We start from the raw sequence: 18,332 nt of genomic DNA on the forward strand, positions 1-18,332 counted from the left end.
AGCACCTTGTCCTTCCTTGGCAGGTCCTTCATGAAGGAGAAGGTGCTGCACGTGCCTTTCCCTTCTCCTTCTCCTTCCTCAGTGGGTGCTGCAGGAAGGAGAAGAGAAAGGCGCGTGCAGCACCTTCTGCTTCTCCTTCATGCTGCAGTACCCACTGGGAAAGGAGAAGGTGCTGTGTGCACCTTTCCCTTCTCCTTCCCACAGCACCCTCTTTCCTCGGTGGGTACTGCATGAAGGAGAAGGAGAAGGTGCTGTGCGAGCCTTTCCTTCTCCTTCCTGCAGCACTCGCCGAGGAAGGAGAAGGAAAGGCCTGTGCAGCACCTTCTCCTTCATGCAGCACCCACTGAAGAAAGAGAAGAAAGTGCTGCACGTGCCTTTCTCCTCTCATTCCCGCAGCATCTGCAGAGGCCCAGGCTGGAGTGCGTGAGGGAACGAAAGGGAAGGGGCGGAGGGCTCTGTTTAATTGGCACCGGTTCACGGGCAGGCTCACACACTCTAGCCCAGGCCTTTGGGGTGCTCTATGGTCCCAAGGGCATGCGTATCCCTGGTGGGGTCTAGGCCGGCGCTTCTGGCAGCGGCGCCCGCTTCCTGAGGTGAGCAAGTGAGCAGGCATGCCCTCACCTCCTCCGCCTTTCTGGGTGGTTTCTTTCCATTGCGGAGGCCAAGGCTCTCCTCTGAGCATGACTGGAGGGAGGCCTAGTAGCTAAAACAGGCATCAACCAACTTGGGCACCCCTTTCCCTTCCTTTTCCTTCTTGGCACCATTTTGTGTGGCTTTTAAATATATACACATTGAGTGCAATAGAAAAGCACATTTTGATTCCATGTACAAAATTACTTAATTATGAGGATCATAACTTGGGTAACAAGAGATGGTATATATAAAGATACAGTGTGTGTGTGTGTGTGTGTGTGTGTGTGTGTGTGTGTATATATATATATATATATATATATATATATATATAGAGAGAGAGAGAGAGAGAGAGAGAGAGAGAGAGAGAGAGAGGTGTATACATAAAGTGTTTTTTCAGTGATTTGGGGGGGGGGGCGGCGCCAAAACGCTCGAAAATTACCTAGGGCTGGCCCTGGTTAGAAGGTATGATCATCAGGTTTGCAGACAACACCAGATTGGGAGGGATAGCCAATACTCCGGAAGATAGCAGCACAATTGAAAATAGTATAGTGTCTAGATCCAGGAAAGTCATGCTACCCCTCTATTCTGCCTTGGTCAGACCACACCTGGAATACTGTGTCCAATTCTGGGCACCAAAATTGAAGGGAGATGTTGACAAGCTGGAATGTGTCTAGAGGAGAACGGCTAAAATGATCAAAGGTCTGGAGAACAAGCCCTATGGGGCATGGCTTAAAAAACTGGGCATCTTTAGCCTGCAGAAGAGAAGGCTGAGAGGAGACATGATGGCCATGTATAAATATGTGAAGGGAAGTCATAGGGAGGAGGGAGCAAGCTTTTTTTCTACTGTCCTGGAGACTAGGACGTGGAACAACGGCCTCAAACTACAGGAAAGTAGATTCCACCTGAACATTAGGAAGACTTCCTCACTGTGAGAGCTGTTCAGCAGTGGAACTCTCTGCCTCGGAGTGTGGTGGAGGCTCCTTCTTTGGAGGTTTTTAAAAAGAGGCTGAATGGACATCTGTCGGGTGTGCTTTGAATGCGATTTTCTTGCTTCTTGGCATGGGGTTGGACTGGATGGCCCACAAGGCCTCTTCCAACTCTATGATTCTGTTGTTCTATGAAAGGAAACATAGCCATCAAGACTAGTTCCCACTCATGCTAGCTGACCTCCATGAATATATCCAGTCACCTCTTTAAGCTGCCCATGTTGCTGCTATAACTATATCTTATGGCCGGGAATATCAGTTTAATGCAGTATTGTGAGGAAGTGCTTCATTTATCTTCCCTAAACGTTCTGCCATTCTACTTCAATGGATAACCCTGGGCTCTAGTGTAAAATGAAGGACACTGCTTTCATCCACTTTCTCCACACCTTGCAAACCCTTATAGCAGGGATGGCCAAAGTACAGTTTGTGTCTTGCAGTGCCTCTAAGGCCCCTTACCAGTCTCTCCAAGCATCCTACCCTTTTTTTAATTTATCGTGGCATTTTTTTCTCTAAGCAGAAAGCTTTCTCCAACATTAAAGTAGGAATACCTCGAAACCACCCCACAAGCGCCCTATATTACACCCAAATAGCTTTATTTTTCTCTTTAGGTAAAGGTTTCCCCTGACGTTAAGTCCAGTCATGTCTAACTCTGGGGGTTGGTGCTCATCTCCATTTCTAAGCCGAAGAGCCAGCGTTGTCCATAGACACCTCCAAGGTCATGTGGCTGGCATGACTGCATGGAGCACTGTTACCTTCCCGCCGGAGCGGTACCTATTGATCTACTCACATTGGCATGTTTTCAAACTGCTAGGTTGGCAGTCCCTCTTAAAATAACAACAGGGCATCAGTTCCTATTGCCACTTCAAGTGGGACAAGAGGAAAATCGAGGTATTTGGTTTTGTATGGGGGAAGGTGAAGCCTGAAGAAGGACTTGGGGAGAGCTGGCCCCTACCCCCCAACATAGCTATCCACCTGTCTTATGGCCTCCTATCATAAATCCCTGTACTTGCTCCAAACATGCTTCTCTTTTCTCACAGCAAAGTTGCTTCACGGCCCTGAACATATGCGCCTTTTTGCACTTTTCCCATCTTTACAGTATCTACTTTTCAGGTACACTGACTACTAAGTAGGCAATAATATCCTGAGAGGATTATGGTATGGATCTTTTATGTAAATTTCTCAATAAAAATGCACCTATCATAGAATTATGTCCCTAGTCAATGGAAGAAATAAGAAAGGCTTTGCTTCTATGGATTGTTATACATGATAAGAGCCCTCCTACGTTTGAAAGATCTGTTCGTTCAGTTCTTTCAAAAGACTTCGTTATCCAAAGTGATTTGCAAAGGTTTGTAAATTAGTGGAAAAGAGAAGAGTTTTTCTTTTGCAGCAACGTGGGCAATGTTCATGTCACTAATTTCTTCCTTCCCTCCCTCCTCAGATCTCATCTTCTTTTACCTTGTACTCAGTGACAAATTTAGGAAATTAATGCCAAGAGACTGGTGTTCTTTGATCATTTATCAGAGAAGTTGTGTAGTAAAAAACATTTAGCTAAATATTAGAAGAACGGAACATCAAAAAGAAAGCGTTCATAATTTCATTGAAATACAGCAGAAGTGAGAAATTTGCTTAGAGCTGAGGGCACCCTTAGAAAAGCATTACGAGATAAAGAGATCCACAGCAAATCTGCATAACTTATGAAGATGTTAACTGACACAATTTGCATAATATCTTAAGATGTACACCAGTTGCTGTTTTGGCCAAGAGACTGTATTTCTGCCATGCAAACAGATACAATGACAGAGATGTTCATACATCGCCTTGCAGCTGATCAGCAACAAGCATAAGGGATTTCAAATGTCACTTTATGCCACAGAAAGAGATCAATTACAACTAGTTCATTCTGTCCAATGACTGGTGGTTTTCCAAGAGCAGGAAAAAAAATCTCTTATTTTTTCAGTCTTTTTAAGTATGCAGCACAATTAGCCTTAAGCACCAACTGTAGTTCAGTCTTTCAGTATCATTACAAAAAGAGAGCACATATTTTCAGTGAGCAATTTGACCCAAATTTCACTTTTGTTGCACATCTTTGGTTGTATCATTTTATTTTCATTTTGGAAAGAGTTTTGGCAGTTTTTGAATTTTGGTGGATCCATCTCGTTAGATTGACATTCTAGACAATGCATCACACAATATTATCCAAGTGAAGCATTCATGGCCACGAGGCAATCACCTGCTCTTGCCTTTAATGTTGGCTAGAAATGATGTCCTCTGATTTCTTTCAGGTCTCCGAGAAATTAGGACACACAGATGTAGCAATTCCACTTTCTCTCATAGTAATGAGGAGCAGAACTTTTTTAAAAAAAATTTGAATCAAAGTTGAGATACTCAAAATTTTACTATGAGTTCACAGGATGCAAAAGTCCCTCAGCAGCAGTTTGTTTGCATAAACCATGAAAAACAGACTATAGCTAAATGTAGATTTTGGAATACTGTTGGCTTCTAAGTTGATAGACTTCAATCCCATTATTTCTCAGGGGCTCTTTTTCATCCACTGTGTCAATATCTTTCATCTGTGGGAAATAAGCAGGAGAAGCCTTGCATTCATAATGCCTATCAAGGGACTTCAAGTGTATCAGCATATGGAGAGCATAGGCCAAGACTAGAAGCAAGATCAGGGACATCACCAGGCCCATCAGGATTGCTGGCGGGAAGAGGGAGGCACAGTCCTTCGCATAAGCAAATTGCCCATCTTCTATGTTAAATCCTTGAATCTGTTAAAAGAATAAAAAGAGAGCATGAATTGAAATACATACTTTATTGTTTTTTGTTCCCACTGATAATCAAGAAAGTGTTTCTTTACCACAACCATGTCATTTTTATCCTATTTGTATTTTATTGTCATGTGCTGTCAAGGAATCCCAATATGAAGGGATGAGGAAAGTGTTTTTTTATGTTGTTGAATTGCAATTCCCATCAACCCTCACAGTTTACAATGCTTACTGGGGTTGATAATCCAACTTCAACCACATACACATTCCACCACTGCCACAATGAATTGTAGGACTACTGTACAAATAATATTTTAGAGTGGTTGTTCCATATTTGGAAGTGTTAGGGGGGTCAGGGTCCCTGCAAAAGTAGAGAAAGCATGGATATAAATAAATTCACAACCACTATTGTTTAACCTGCGAGGACACTTACCTAGCTATTTCTAGCTTCTCCTCCATGATTCTATGATCAACTTCCAGTGGTAGTGACAGACAAGTGCAAAGCTGAGTGGCACTATGTTCTAGATGTTGCTGAAGTTCATGAATTCCAAGCCCAGCATGGGAATTCTGGCCGCTCATAATGTTTAATTTCAATATAGGGAGATCAATATGATGGGAGTTTTGAGTTCTTATCCTTTTTTACTAGGAGCTGGAGAACTCTTCCCCAACCCCTCAAATGTCACCTGATGTTGCTATGGCCTCATCACATTGAGATGGGAAAGCATGGATGGCCATACCTTTAAAACCTCATCTTCCCATCAGAAAAATTGTCCTGCCCCAAACCCCAGAGGATACAAGAGTCAGTAATCCAGGTTAAAAACCTTTGCTTTCCATGGGATCCTACTGATCTGCAAAGAACCACAGAGGACAGAAGAGACAGTAATCCAGGTTAAAACCATTGCTTTCCATTGGATCCTATTTATCTACATCAAATCCCAGAGGATACAAGAGACTGCTGATAGTTGGGCAATAAAACAGGATGGGAAACTTTGATGGTTCCCATCACACCTGTTTTTCAGTTGTAAAGATGTGAGTAAAGTGTGGTAAGAGGTAGGAGCTTTGAACACGATTGCTGGCCCATGTTCAGAGTTCCCTCCTTTCAGGACATTTCTGCCTCTTTTCAACCCTGGAACATGTGATTAACTCTGTGCCTCTCTATGTTAGAAAAAAGGCTGTAGCATCCTACAAGGTGGACATTTCTCAATGTGATGAGGTTGATTGCCAGATTCCCCTCTTTTCAAGACACTTCTGCCTCTTTTCAACCACTGAGGGCTATATATGACTCCCAGAAAAAGTTTAAGTTATGTGATGAGCTTAGTGCCTCTCCATGTTTGAATAGAGCCTGAAGTTTCCTATGACTGGGAAATTTCTCAATGTGATAAAATGGTATGTCTCCTAAAGTTAACAGCAGACTCTAAAACAGGCATGGGCAAACTTCAGCTTTCAGCCCTCCGGGTGTTTTGGACTTCAACTCCCAGAAATGCCAGCCAACTTACCAGCTGTTAGGAGTTGTTGACATTGAAGTCCAAAACAACTGGAGGGCCAAAGTTTGCCCATGCCTGCTCTAAAACATCCAGTATCTAGTGTTAGCAATGAGGAGGAGATGGAGAATATTAGACAAATCAAGATCCCTTTCATCTCTGAAAAGGTTACCAAAACTGGAAGGGGAGAAGAAAAGAGGAAAAGAGAAAGGAGAGAGTAGAAGAGAGAAAACCATTACAAGAAGTTATCAACTTAGTAAGGAAATGGGTGAGATGACACCTATGGGCAAGTGGTAGGCAGAGAACTAGGAGCTGACTGTGACATTTAGAATTTCTGGAAGGAAATATCTTTCTATATCTTTTAAACTAGGAGATAGAGATCTTATTAATTTTAAGTGTTTCAAGATCTTTTAATGAAATCACAAATTGAATAGATCCTGAGATGAGAAGCCTCTGGCCTTCTAGATATTCTGGACTATAACCCTTTCCCAAATCCCTTTCCATTTGCCATGCTGATCACAACTTCAGGGAGGAGAAGCTCAAAACAACTTAAGGGCTTCCCAAATGTATGCTGGTCCAGAAAACTCCAGTATAGATAGAACTTAAAGCTATTGCAAATCACAGCTATCCATTCCAACTGTGATGTCAAACAAATGGGGATTTCTTGTTAAAGAAGGATTTAGCTTTCTTGGATAAACTGCCTGCTTTTGAGTAAGCAGTTTCCCTCTCCTTCCTACTCCTGTTATCCACCTAAGGAGATAAGAGTCAGTAACAAGTCTTATAGCCTATCCTTAATTGACCTCAGGGTCTTGAGTGATCTTGACCCTGAACAGCAGTGGGTGAAATATCCAGATAACAGCACCAACAAATCAATGAGATAAAGAAGAAAGGGTAACATTTCAAAAATATACATTTGCCTACAACAGTGATTCTCAACCTTTGGGTCCCCAAATATTTTGGCCTTCAACATCTAAAAATCCTAACAACTGGTAAACTGGCTGAGATTTCTGGGAATTGTAGGCCAAAACACCTGCGACCCACAGGTTGAGAACCACTGGCCTACAACAACATTGCATATCTTAACTCTTCTTTCTCTTTCCATAACGTCTGCTTAAGAAAATGTGTATTAATAGCTCACTGTCTCATGCATTCCACAACAGACAGGCAGCTGACAATAGCAATGTCACGTCATCCATTATCCTATCTAGATCTTTCAGTAAGGAAAACTATATGTGAAGGCCTGTTCAGTTTACCACAATGTCCATTGTCAGTCTACATAATACATAATATACATGAATAATTTTTAAAAAGGAACATCTGGTCATATTCTGTTTCTTGTTTTTATGTATTTTAAAGTTATTTCTGATTAATGGCCATCCTAAAGCAAACCTATCACAGGGTTTTTTGCCAAAATCTATTCACAGAAGTTTTGGCATTGCTTTCCTCAAGGGCTGAATGAGATTTGCCCAACATCAACCAGTGGGTTTCCATGGCCAAGCAGAGATTTAAATCCTAAATCCAGCATGCAAACCATTATATCATATGTTTATGCACAGACCTATTATTAGAAAGTAAATTCTTTCAGACTCAGTCCAACATTTGTCTGGGTAACAACATTTTAATTCATAAAGAGTAAAAAAAACCTACACAACACTTAAGTGGTTTCTGGATTATTTCATGGTTTTACCCTGAAGGTAACCAGATGATAACTAAGTTTGGAGTTAGTTGTTTAGAGTTAGTCCTACATGAAGATTTTGATGGAAAATGACCAATGCACATATTAGCCTTACATCCTAGATGGATGGAAGTTTATCAGCAAATAGGCACTATTAAAAGCAAAGTAAGTTTTCTCTTCATATGGACACATCAACCCTGAAATGAAGCTATGACTATAATTCTAAGCACAACCTCACTAAGTTTATTTGCCTTATTTGCCACACATTACCTGAAAGTCAATAAATGTAACTTCCCAGAGCTTGGCTGCATCATTGGCAGAACTGGGCGTTAGGAGTGCATCATATCTCTGCAAGTTGCTAACATGCTCACAGTGATAAGAATAAATGGCTGGTGCATGAATTCGTGTTGCGTTGAACGTGGCTTGTACAGAATGGTTGTAAATAAGCTGGATTTGATGCAAGGTAAACCAGTTCTGGATAGAGAGTTTGTAATAACTGTTTGTCAGTATGAACCTGAGCAGGGGAGAAAAAATCAGAAAGAGAGAAAAGAAATATTTAATAGCTGCAATAAATCTCCCCATACCATCCCATTTTTAATTAAACTGACATACTAAATGTATTTTATCACTGCATTGCATTCCTTTGTCGAACAAAAAAGTGACTCTTTTTCTTTCTTGTCTATTCTATTAATTCTGCAGAATGATCTTTGGAAAACAGCCATAATGCTCAAGATTATAGTGAAAAAGAGCAGTAGGAAGAACTTGCATTATATTTGTAAGTCCTCTTATATCAAACCAGCATTTCCATCCTGATGATTTAGAATGTGCTCTCAAAACAAAAGCTGGGAAAAGTTACATTTTGGATCACAATTTGTTGAATCTCCTGATTAGCATGAAGATTCTGGAAGGCTTGATGGTCCAACCAATAACTTTTCGAGGTTCTGAAAAGGACTGACAAAAGTAGAAAGCTAGAAATAAGAGGGTTAGTGTCACTAAATTTGTACCTGGAGCACCATGCCCATTTAGTTTATTTTCATGTTTGTGGATTTTGTTTGAACAGCTACTATAATATATATGTGTGAGTGTAAAATGTCTTTGATTCAGATCTGGGAGGCTTTGCATCTATTTCCACATCCAACTTGAAAGTTGTCTTACACTAACCCAACTCCTTGAGTTGATGTAATTATTAAAACAATATATATTGTGAAATCAGTTGTGTTTAAGGATCCAGTCCAGATGCCTTAATAAATGTGAGATAGAAATTACGGAAAAGTTCCTCATGATCTAGAAATTGCCTTTAAAACAACTAAGAAATCCATAAAATAATGTGGACTGGACCATTCATTCCAATGGAGAAAGGAGTGGCACACAATTCTCCAAAGGAAATGAATGGGTCCAGAATATGTCTTGGATGTTGTATTTTGAGTATGTGTGAGTTTTTAAATCAACCACAATATCTTCCTTCTTCACCAGGACTATGTAACACAACTTCATTGCATCTAATCAAAGGGTCACAATCAATATTAATATCTTTGCTGACCCAGGGAAAAACATTCCTGCATTGATAAAGAGGTTAGAGTCAATGACCCTTCTAGCTCTAAGATTATATGAATCTTGGGGCACTTTCAATATGTAAAAGTTTTGTTTAACATAATATGAATAACATTTTACATAATTTTTATGAAACTATGACAATCTTTAAAGGTTTTGCAGCAATAGATGAGCCAAGATCCCACACATAAGACACCAATTTACACAGAGAATATATACTTGAAAATTGTACCTGATAATAAATCCCTTCAAATGGTCAATGTCACCAAAATTAAGTGAAAGCCTAGAGCAAAAAAGAGAAAAGTCAGATTAGACTTTAAAAGTAAAGAAAAGGTAGAGGAAGTCAAAAAGTAAAGATAGCTGAGTGAGACGTCCCAAACAATCTAACATTTCTGCACCATCTTTCTCAACTTTCTGCCTCTTAGTTCTTCTAATCTTGGATCCTTTTCCTAACCCCTGTCTTGCCCCAAAAATTATTTCTTTATTTCTAGAAGAGTAATTAGAATCCCAGAGCCTTCCAAATGGAGTTAAGACTGCCACATCACTCTATTTCCTATGTTGGCTGGAGCTACTGGGACGTGCAATCCAACATCAGAAAGGGCATATGGTTCTCATCTCAACTCTAGGGGCCATGTGTGATTTTCATCTCAAACAAATTGGCAGAAGCTTCACAGATTTGTCTATCTTTGCTTTAATTTTATACTAAGCCTTAGTACCTTTCCACAATAAGATAATCTTACATTGCATTTTCTTCACTGCAGTTTGAATCAGCAACATCCACAGTTGCATGAATCCCAAATGTTCTATCTGTTAGGTCCAGTTGAGTGTGATTCTGAAGCTTAATCATTATTCTTCTGGCCCAAAACAGAATACAGGGACTTCCATTGACTGTCACATTGAGAGGGCTGTAGTGGCTGTGAATGACCGACTCTCTCTCCGAAATCTCCTTGCTGCTCATACTATAATTCACAACCTGTATGCAAGCAAGTAAAACACTTAGAATTACAATTCTAATTTTTCAAACAAAACAGTGAATAAGTAAATATGTTATCCAAATATGCTTGAATATTTATGCAAACTTATTCCTAGATATGTCAGCATGGATTTCACAGCAGTTGGCTTGTGGAGCCCACTAAAAATTGAATTCATTTTAGCACAGAGATGAAAAAGGAGCCTCAACGTGTTTGGGTGACTCTAACAACCTCATCACATGGCTCAAAATAAGCTTCCCAAGACATTTAGAGCCTTTTGGGGGGATAGAGCCCCACAGCAGCTGTTGCCTGTGGCTCCACCCGCAACTGAGATAAAGGTGTCATTGCCACATGCTTTCCTAGTAACACAGGAGGCTTACTGTGTTGTGCCGGCTCCAATAGAGCCCCACTGCTACCTCTTTCCTCGCTGGAAGTCAGGCAAAGCAGGATGCTTCTCCTGGCCTTTATGATAAGGTAGACAGACACTAAATTCCACATCCTAGCTAAGCAATAAAATCACACTGGACGGTTGTTAATAAATCACTTTTCTCAGTTTTTTAACATTATGGATGGGGTTGTATTTTGATACAATGGGATAGGTACCACTAGTAAAGCACTTTCAATAACATGGAAGAGAAATGTCAAAATCTAAATAATCGTCCAATGAGCTCCTAGATATGTAGAGCCATCATTTCTATTCATCTGCACATGGCAAGACACGTTAGCAAAAACTAGAATGTTCTGCAATAACTATTGGTAAGGCATCTCTTTCAGATGACGTTCTTATTCCAGATCAACCAATACAGGCAATGTATCTATATCGTACAGACTTTAGTTTATTTCTTCAAAACATTGTAACTATTCCTCTTGGTTGGTTAAAAACAATTCTATAGCTTGTCTTACCATACATAAAGAGCAACTTCATGAATGAATTTACAATTTATTTACTTATTTATTTACAACATTTCTACCCCGCCTTTCTCACCAGAGGGGACTCAAGGTGTATACTAATAAACAGAGGTTCGCTTTGGGCCACTTCACTGCTTTCAATAGCACTCCTGGCATCTATGCTATATAGCAGGCCTCTTCCCTCCAGGTCCATCTGCCTCGGCCCTCCTCTCAGCATGTGGATGAAGTGGAGGGTCTCCTCCTCCTCTGAGCCTGGAGATGTGGCGGGCCAGCGCATCCTCAGGCTGAGAGAAGGACCCTCCCTCCAGGTGCCAACTGCCCCCCTCTCACCAACTGCTCCCGTGCCAAACGCTCCTCTGTGCCCCCGCACCCCCCCCCCACACACACACAACAAATGCCCCCCACCCGTGCCAACTGCCCTCAGCTTCCTCCTGCCCCCTCCCTCCCAGCCAGGTCTGACCTGCCTGCCCCACCCTAACTTCCCATGTGGCCCCCACACAAAAAAGTTTAGCCATGCCTGCTATATAGTGTGTCTAAAATGTGTATGGGAAAGAAAGCAAGACTTTCAAAAATATATAGGAAAGCACCTTTTAAATATTAAAAAAAGATGCTTCCTTGGTAAATCAATTCTTGGAATGCCGTCAAAATAGTAAATACAGCCATCCTTCCACATCCATGTATTTTGTATACTATGTATTCAGGAATCTATACCATGTATACCATGGATTCAGGCACCGCTTGGATTACTGCAACGTGCTCTACGTGGGGCTGCCTTTGAAGACGGCCCAGAAGCTTCAATTAGTACAACAGGCGGCAGCCAGGCTTATAACCGGAGCGGTGTACAGGGAGCATACCACTCCTCTGTTGCTTCAGCTCCACTGGCTGCCAATATGCTACCGAGCCCAATTCAAAGTGCTGGTCTTGGCCTACAAAGCCCTAAACGGTTCTGGTCCAACTTACCTGTCCGAACATATCTCATCCTATGAGCCTATGAGAACTTTAAGATCATCTGGGGAGGCCCTGCTCTCGATCCCACCTACCTCACAAGCGCGGCTGTTGGGGACGAGAGACAGGGCCTTCTCAGTGGTGGCTCCTTGGCTGTGGAATTCCCTCCCTAGAGACATCCAGTAGGCTCCATCCCTTCTGGGTTTCAGAAAGAAATTGAAGACCTGGCTATGCACGCAAGCGTTTAAAGAATAAGCTCTGTTGGCTTTGACTCGGTCTGGATCAAGGTTTATGTACAAGGTCTTTTGGATGAATGGTTTAAGCACTTTGTATTGTTTAAAATTTGTATATTGTATATTGTTATTCGTTTAACTGTTTTTAACTGTTTTATGTTTTATTCTATTGTATTGTTGTTTATTGGCACTGAATTTTGCCAGATTTGTAAGCCACCTTGAGTCCACTCAGGTAAGAAAGGCAGGATAGAAATGATGGAAATAAATAAATAAATACATCTACAGCTTGAGTTTTTGAATCCAAAAATCAGATCTTAAATCCACCATTTTATTAACAGACACCATCATACTAGATTATTGGATATACAGTAGAGTCTCACTTTTCCAACACTCGCTTATCCAATGTTCTGGATTATCCAACGCATTTTTGGAGTCAATGTTTTCAATATATCATGATATTTTGGTGTTAAATTCATAAATACAATAATTACTACATAGCATCACTGTGTATGAACTACCTTTTCTGCCAAATTTGTTGTCTAACATGATGTTTTGGTGCTTCATTTGTAAAATCATAACCTAATTTGATGTTTAATAGGCTTTTCCTTAATGCCTCCTTATTATCCAACATATTCGCTTATCCAACATTCTGCCGGCCCGTTTATGTTGGATAAGTGAGACTATACTGTAATTGGATCTGAGCATCCATGAATTTTGGTATCCAAGGGATATTCTAGAACTAAACTAGTGTCCTCTATAATAAGAAAATTGATTGCACAATTATAATAAGCATAGCAAGATTAGTAACCTGGTCTGGGGGGAGGGAGAAGGAAAGGAAATGGTGTAAAATGGGATATAGGATGATGAAGAAAACAAAATGAGTACTTTTGAGAACCTTAGACAGACAGTTATGTATAAGATTAATAAGACTCTGAGCTACAGTCAACCTATTTGTATTGTGTGTAGACTGTAAAATAGCTGCAGAAATCAGGGGAAAATTATCACATACTTGGTCATACTGAGGTATAAATATTCAATAGTATTCCTGTACCTTTGTATTTTGTAAAGTGAACAATAAAAATGAAAAAAAGAAAAAGAAAATAATAAGAAATTTTTATTTAAAAGAAGAAACATAATTGATTTTACAATCAAAATCTTAGGTTTTTGCATTCTTGGAGGACTAAATGAAGATGATCTCCTCCCAATTTTGCAAATCCACTAAGAACTTTTCTTAGCCTGATTGCACGATATGTCCTTGAAGGCTATCTCACGCCCCATTGCTTCTCTCCTGGCCATCTGCTTTTTTATTGCTTTTTAAAATATAAACCTTGGCTCTGGTTCTCTAGTAAATGGAATGAGTTTTATCAGCTCCAGAAGTTTCTGCTGATAGATTGCATATCTGTATGTATAGGCTTTAAGCAGTATACCAAAACTTAAAATATATTATGATATTTTACATAGACATTATTACATAAGTATGTGTTGTCCTTTTAATTGTTAATTTTACACTTCTGATTGTATTTATTTTTATGTAGCCCTCAAGGAAAACCATTTAAATATATACTCAAGCTGAAACATGTTGAACAATTTCCAAAATAAAAAATAAAGACCATCTACTGAGCATTTATAGATGTATCTCCTTTTCTCTGTGGATTTTGTTGTTTGTTCTCCAGTACTTGGCTCTTCACTAAAATCCTAACCCTCTTGTTCACACAATTTGCCTTTTCTGTCAAAGGACTTTTCACCAGAGCAAAAGCTAATCTTGAAAGAACTGGACAACTACAGGCCAATGTTTTTATGGGTACATTCTACTGCTACATATTTTTACACATGCCACGTGCAAAAGGATGCAAGTATTTAAAATACAAGTAGTCCCCATGTTGTGAACAAGATAGGTTCTGTAGGTTTGTCCTTAAGTTGAATTTGTATGTAAGCCCGAACAGAAATATTTTTATGTGGAACTTCTGCCATTAAAAAAATGGATAGTTCTCGAATTTTCCTTCCTAGAGGTAGATTTCCTCTCACTTCCTGTTACCTCACCCCCATATGTAACTAGGAGTCATATGTAAGCTGATGATTGTTAACTCACGGACAGCCTGTATAATTTCTAGTGCCCAAAATATATACCGTATTGTAATTCTGAGACTTCTCATATTTACTTTCCAAAATTCAACACTATGATAAACACTTCCTGGTACCCCCATACCTGTGTAATTGCTACTTGTTGTAAATTAAGTTTTGGCTTCACGCTGCCATCATATCGCCGGCCTACAGAAAAAAAGCAGTATGAAAAATGTTATCTGCATCTTTAAACAACAACAAGAAACATACCTATCAATTTAAAAGAAAACCACTGTCTTTTCTACTATATATTTGCATTAAAATGAATGTCAGTAACAGAGTTCAAAACAATGGAATGTATTACACAGTCTTATATTTGAAGGAGCTTCAAATGTAGAGAGCAGCAAAGGTAACAAGAGATGGGCATGAAGCTAATGTTTCTATACACATCATTTCTGTATTCTATCTCCTTGGAGAATAGGGAAGAACATTCACATATATCTTTTGATATTCGCCCTTGAGACAGAGCAGGTAAGCAAAGCTGGGCTTTTAAAGATACAAGCACTTTTTATACAGTCAATTTCATTGCAAGCACGAGCTCAAAAAGACCCTGAGATACCCTCTCTCCACCTATTCCACTATTCTCAGGACATTATACTTTATCCTTTTCCCATCCACCTCATCTTTCAAATATCTTCAAAGGAAGAGTTTTTATCAGGTGTGTCCAACCTTTTGGCTTCGTTGGGCCAAACTGGAATCAAAAGAATTGTCTTGGGCAACACATCACCGTAAAACAGAAGCCACACATGTGCACAAATAGTGAGAACGTACTGTGTGTGGTGGCATTGTGCCTTGTACAGAATATACACTTGAATCCTTTTTTACATGACATTGAAAAAAAATTACTTTGGTCTTTATTTATTAGATAATTTTAACAGTTTTTTGTATTTTCTGGATAAACCGTTTGCAATTATAATGTGAATTATGCTGATATTTATGGATGTAACATACTCTGACTATTCCATTCCATTCCATTCCATTGATGTCTACAAAGTTTGCACTTGAGAACTATGTAATCAAGTTACCAAAAAATCTCATACTGTTTTAAGTAATTTTACCATTTCTGCTGGGCCACATTCATAGCCATCCTGGGCCACAGGTTAGACAAGCCTGCTCTATATGGTGACTATACAGCAGGCATGGACAAACTACCAGCTGTTAGGAATTGTGGGAGTTGAAGTCCAAAACACCTGGAGGGCCTAAATTTGCTCATGTCTGCTATACAGCATTGGTGACTATATTATTTTTCTCCCGTTTAAGCACATTTCAATTGCTCATTATGGCATTAAAATAAACCCCCTAGATTTTCATAAGAACCATTATCTAATTTTAATAGCTGGTGCCTGAATTTAATTATTTTCTTCTCTCTCCTCCAATTTTTTAAATATTGGCTTGCCATTTAGAATATAAACCAACGTGGAAGGACTTGCCTTGTTTGTTATTACTGTCATCTAGGACCATCTGGTAACATTCTTACATGAAGAGAATGAATGAATGAACAAATGAATAAACTAACAAGCAAGATAGTTAGCTGTGAGATTGCAACATTAATCTTTTACATCTGGACTGAGGAGGAGAGCATATACTCAGTGTGCCTGTGAACTTAAAAAAATATCCCTTGATAATCCAAATAAGGGAGCATTACAAAATAAGTAGAAATAATTCATGCATATTTCTGCAGCTCTTTATAATGAGAACCAAACATAATTGCTTGGAAAATGCTATTTTTGGCCTAAAATTTCCATTATAAAAATCAATATATCACTCAATTTGTAAAGTTATTATTATATTTATACCCTGCTTTATTTCCCCAAAGGAGACTCAATTTTAAACCTTACCATTTCTTTGGAGGAGGTCTTGGTCAGAGAAGGAAAAGAAACTGCAATAGAGGACACATAAACAATATATTAGCTTTTTCATCCCCAGTTTATGAACTTTCCTTATGCTGCAGGATCTATTTAAGAAAAAATGCTATATTAAAGGCATTATTTAAAAGGAACTTTGACACTTTTCTTGCTTGTGTTGTCGAAGGCTTTCATGGCCGGGATCACAGGGTTGTTGTGTGTTTTCCGAGCAGTATGGCCATGTTCCAGAAGTATTTTTTTCTGACATTTCGCCCACATCTATGGCAGGCATCCTCAGAGATTGTGAGGTAAATGGAGAAACTAAGCAAGGAATGTTGATATATCTGTAGAGTATCCTGGGTGGGGGAAAGAACTTGTCTGTTGGAGGCCAGCTTGAATGTTGTAATTAATCACCTTGATTAGCATTAAATGGCCTTCCCAGCTTCACCTCCTGGCCTGAAGTAATCCTTTGTTCAGAGTCGTTAGCTGCCCCTGATTGATTCATTCCTGGAATTCTTCTGTTTTCAGAGTGTTGTTCCTCATTTACTGTTCTGATTTTGGAGTTTTTTTTAATACTGGGAGCCAGATTTTGTTCATTTTTATGGCTTCCTTCTTTCTGTTGAAATTGTCCACATGCTTGTGGATTTCAATGGCTTCTCTGTGCAGTCTGACATGATAATTGTTGGAGTGGTCGAGCATTTCTGTGTTCTCAAATAATATACTGTGTCCAGGTTGGTTCATCAAGTGCTCTGTTACAGCTGATTTCTCTGGTTGAGTTAGTCTGCAGTGCCTTTCATGTTCTTTGACTCATGTTTGGGCGCTGTGTTTGGTGGTCCCTATGTAGACTTGTCCATAGCTGCATGGTATACGGTAGACTCCTGCAGAGGTGAGAGGATCCCTCCTGTCCTTTGCTGACGGTAGCATTTGTTGGATTTTCTTTTTGGGTCTGTAGATAGTTTGTAGGTTGTGTTTCTTCATCAGTTTGCCTATGCGGTCAGTGGCTCCCTTGATGTATGGTGGATGCTGTTGAGGTGGTCCAGGAACTTGCTGAGTTCTTCTTCCCCATGGCTCCAAATGGTGAAGGTGTCATCAACATATCTGAACCATATAGCTGGCTTTTTTGGTGCTGTTTTCAGGGCTTGTTTTTCAAAGTGTTCCATGTAGAAATTTGCTACTACTGGGCTGAGAGGGCTCCCCATGGCCACTCCATTTTTCTGTTCATAGAATTCATTGTCCCACTGAAAGTAGCTTGTGTTGAGGCAATGGTGAAACAGGGCTGTGATGTCTTTTGGGAAGTTTTGTTTGATAAGTGTGATGGTGTCCACTACTGGGACCTTAGTAAATAGGGACACCACATCAAAACTGATCAGAATGTCCTAGAGGTTGCTGATTTTTTTTCTATGAAGTGTGTTGAGTCCTTGATGTAGTGTGTTGTGAGCCCAATATGGGTTTGTCATTTCATTGGTATGTAACAGTGTTGTATACAGCTTACAGAAAGGACAGACCTCTAACTGACTTTCTCCTAATCCAAAAGAGGGGAAGGGCTGTTCCTGAGAGATGTATCTGTACTCACTTGAAAGCTACTTTAATATATATTCCCCCTAATTCATGGTACCATTTGTACAATGCAAACTGGTGTGTGGGAGTGAGAAATTATTTCTCCAGATTTGTGGGTGTTATGAAATATCTTCAGTGATTCAGAGAGACAGGATAGTTTTATGTAACAGAAAAGGTAAGCACTGATGACTTCTTACTTCCCCTCTTGTGTCTATGGGGAAGCACAGAGTGTGAGGCATGACACTGTTTCTCCCCCCCCCCCTTCCCCATTTTCTTATGAACAGGGAATGAAGAGACAGAAAATGTAGCATAAGCAGCTGGAATTGAAATCTCAGAATTCCTCATGGGAGGTGTAGTATTACAAGGCTTTAGCCTTCTCTGCCGAAAAATACTGGAGCTTCACCAAACTTACTATGGCAGTGGCATTGATCAATGAATTGTGGCAGTATCAAACTGCATTGATTTTAGGGTGTAGCTAGAACTCTAGAAACCAGGATTCAAATCGCCACTCAGCCAAAGAAAGACATTGGGTGACCTTAAGCAGGTTTTACCATCTCAGCCTCAGAGGAAAGCAATGGCAAATCAATTATGAACAAATCTTGCCAAAAAGCTCTCATAATAGGTTCACCTTAGGGGAGCCATATGTCAGAAACAATTT

General features: G+C 39.8%; 1 protein-coding gene across 3 annotated transcripts in view; it reads right to left on the reverse strand.

The window, feature by feature from the left end:
- Window positions 1-3,119: 3,119 nt before the first annotated feature.
- The window catches only part of LOC100560427 (V-type proton ATPase subunit S1-like protein), a 53,365-nt gene continuing 38,152 nt past the window's right edge, over window positions 3,120-18,332 (reverse strand). For all 3 annotated transcript variants that reach the window (XM_016990920.2, XM_016990919.2, XM_003216279.4), the window contains 6 exons: window positions 16,112-16,152; window positions 14,359-14,420; window positions 9,835-10,067; window positions 9,327-9,377; window positions 7,814-8,057; window positions 3,120-4,390 (listed from right to left, as the gene is read on the reverse strand). In XM_016990920.2, the coding sequence (XP_016846409.2) occupies window positions 4,088-4,390; window positions 7,814-8,057; window positions 9,327-9,377; window positions 9,835-10,067; window positions 14,359-14,420; window positions 16,112-16,152 (934 nt within the window). In that variant the 3' untranslated portion in view covers window positions 3,120-4,087. The remainder of the gene's footprint in view (window positions 4,391-7,813; window positions 8,058-9,326; window positions 9,378-9,834; window positions 10,068-14,358; window positions 14,421-16,111; window positions 16,153-18,332) is intronic.

Source organism: Anolis carolinensis, chromosome 2 (assembly GCF_035594765.1).
Source record: "Anolis carolinensis isolate JA03-04 chromosome 2, rAnoCar3.1.pri, whole genome shotgun sequence".
NCBI classification, from domain to species: domain Eukaryota; kingdom Metazoa; phylum Chordata; class Lepidosauria; order Squamata; family Dactyloidae; genus Anolis; species Anolis carolinensis.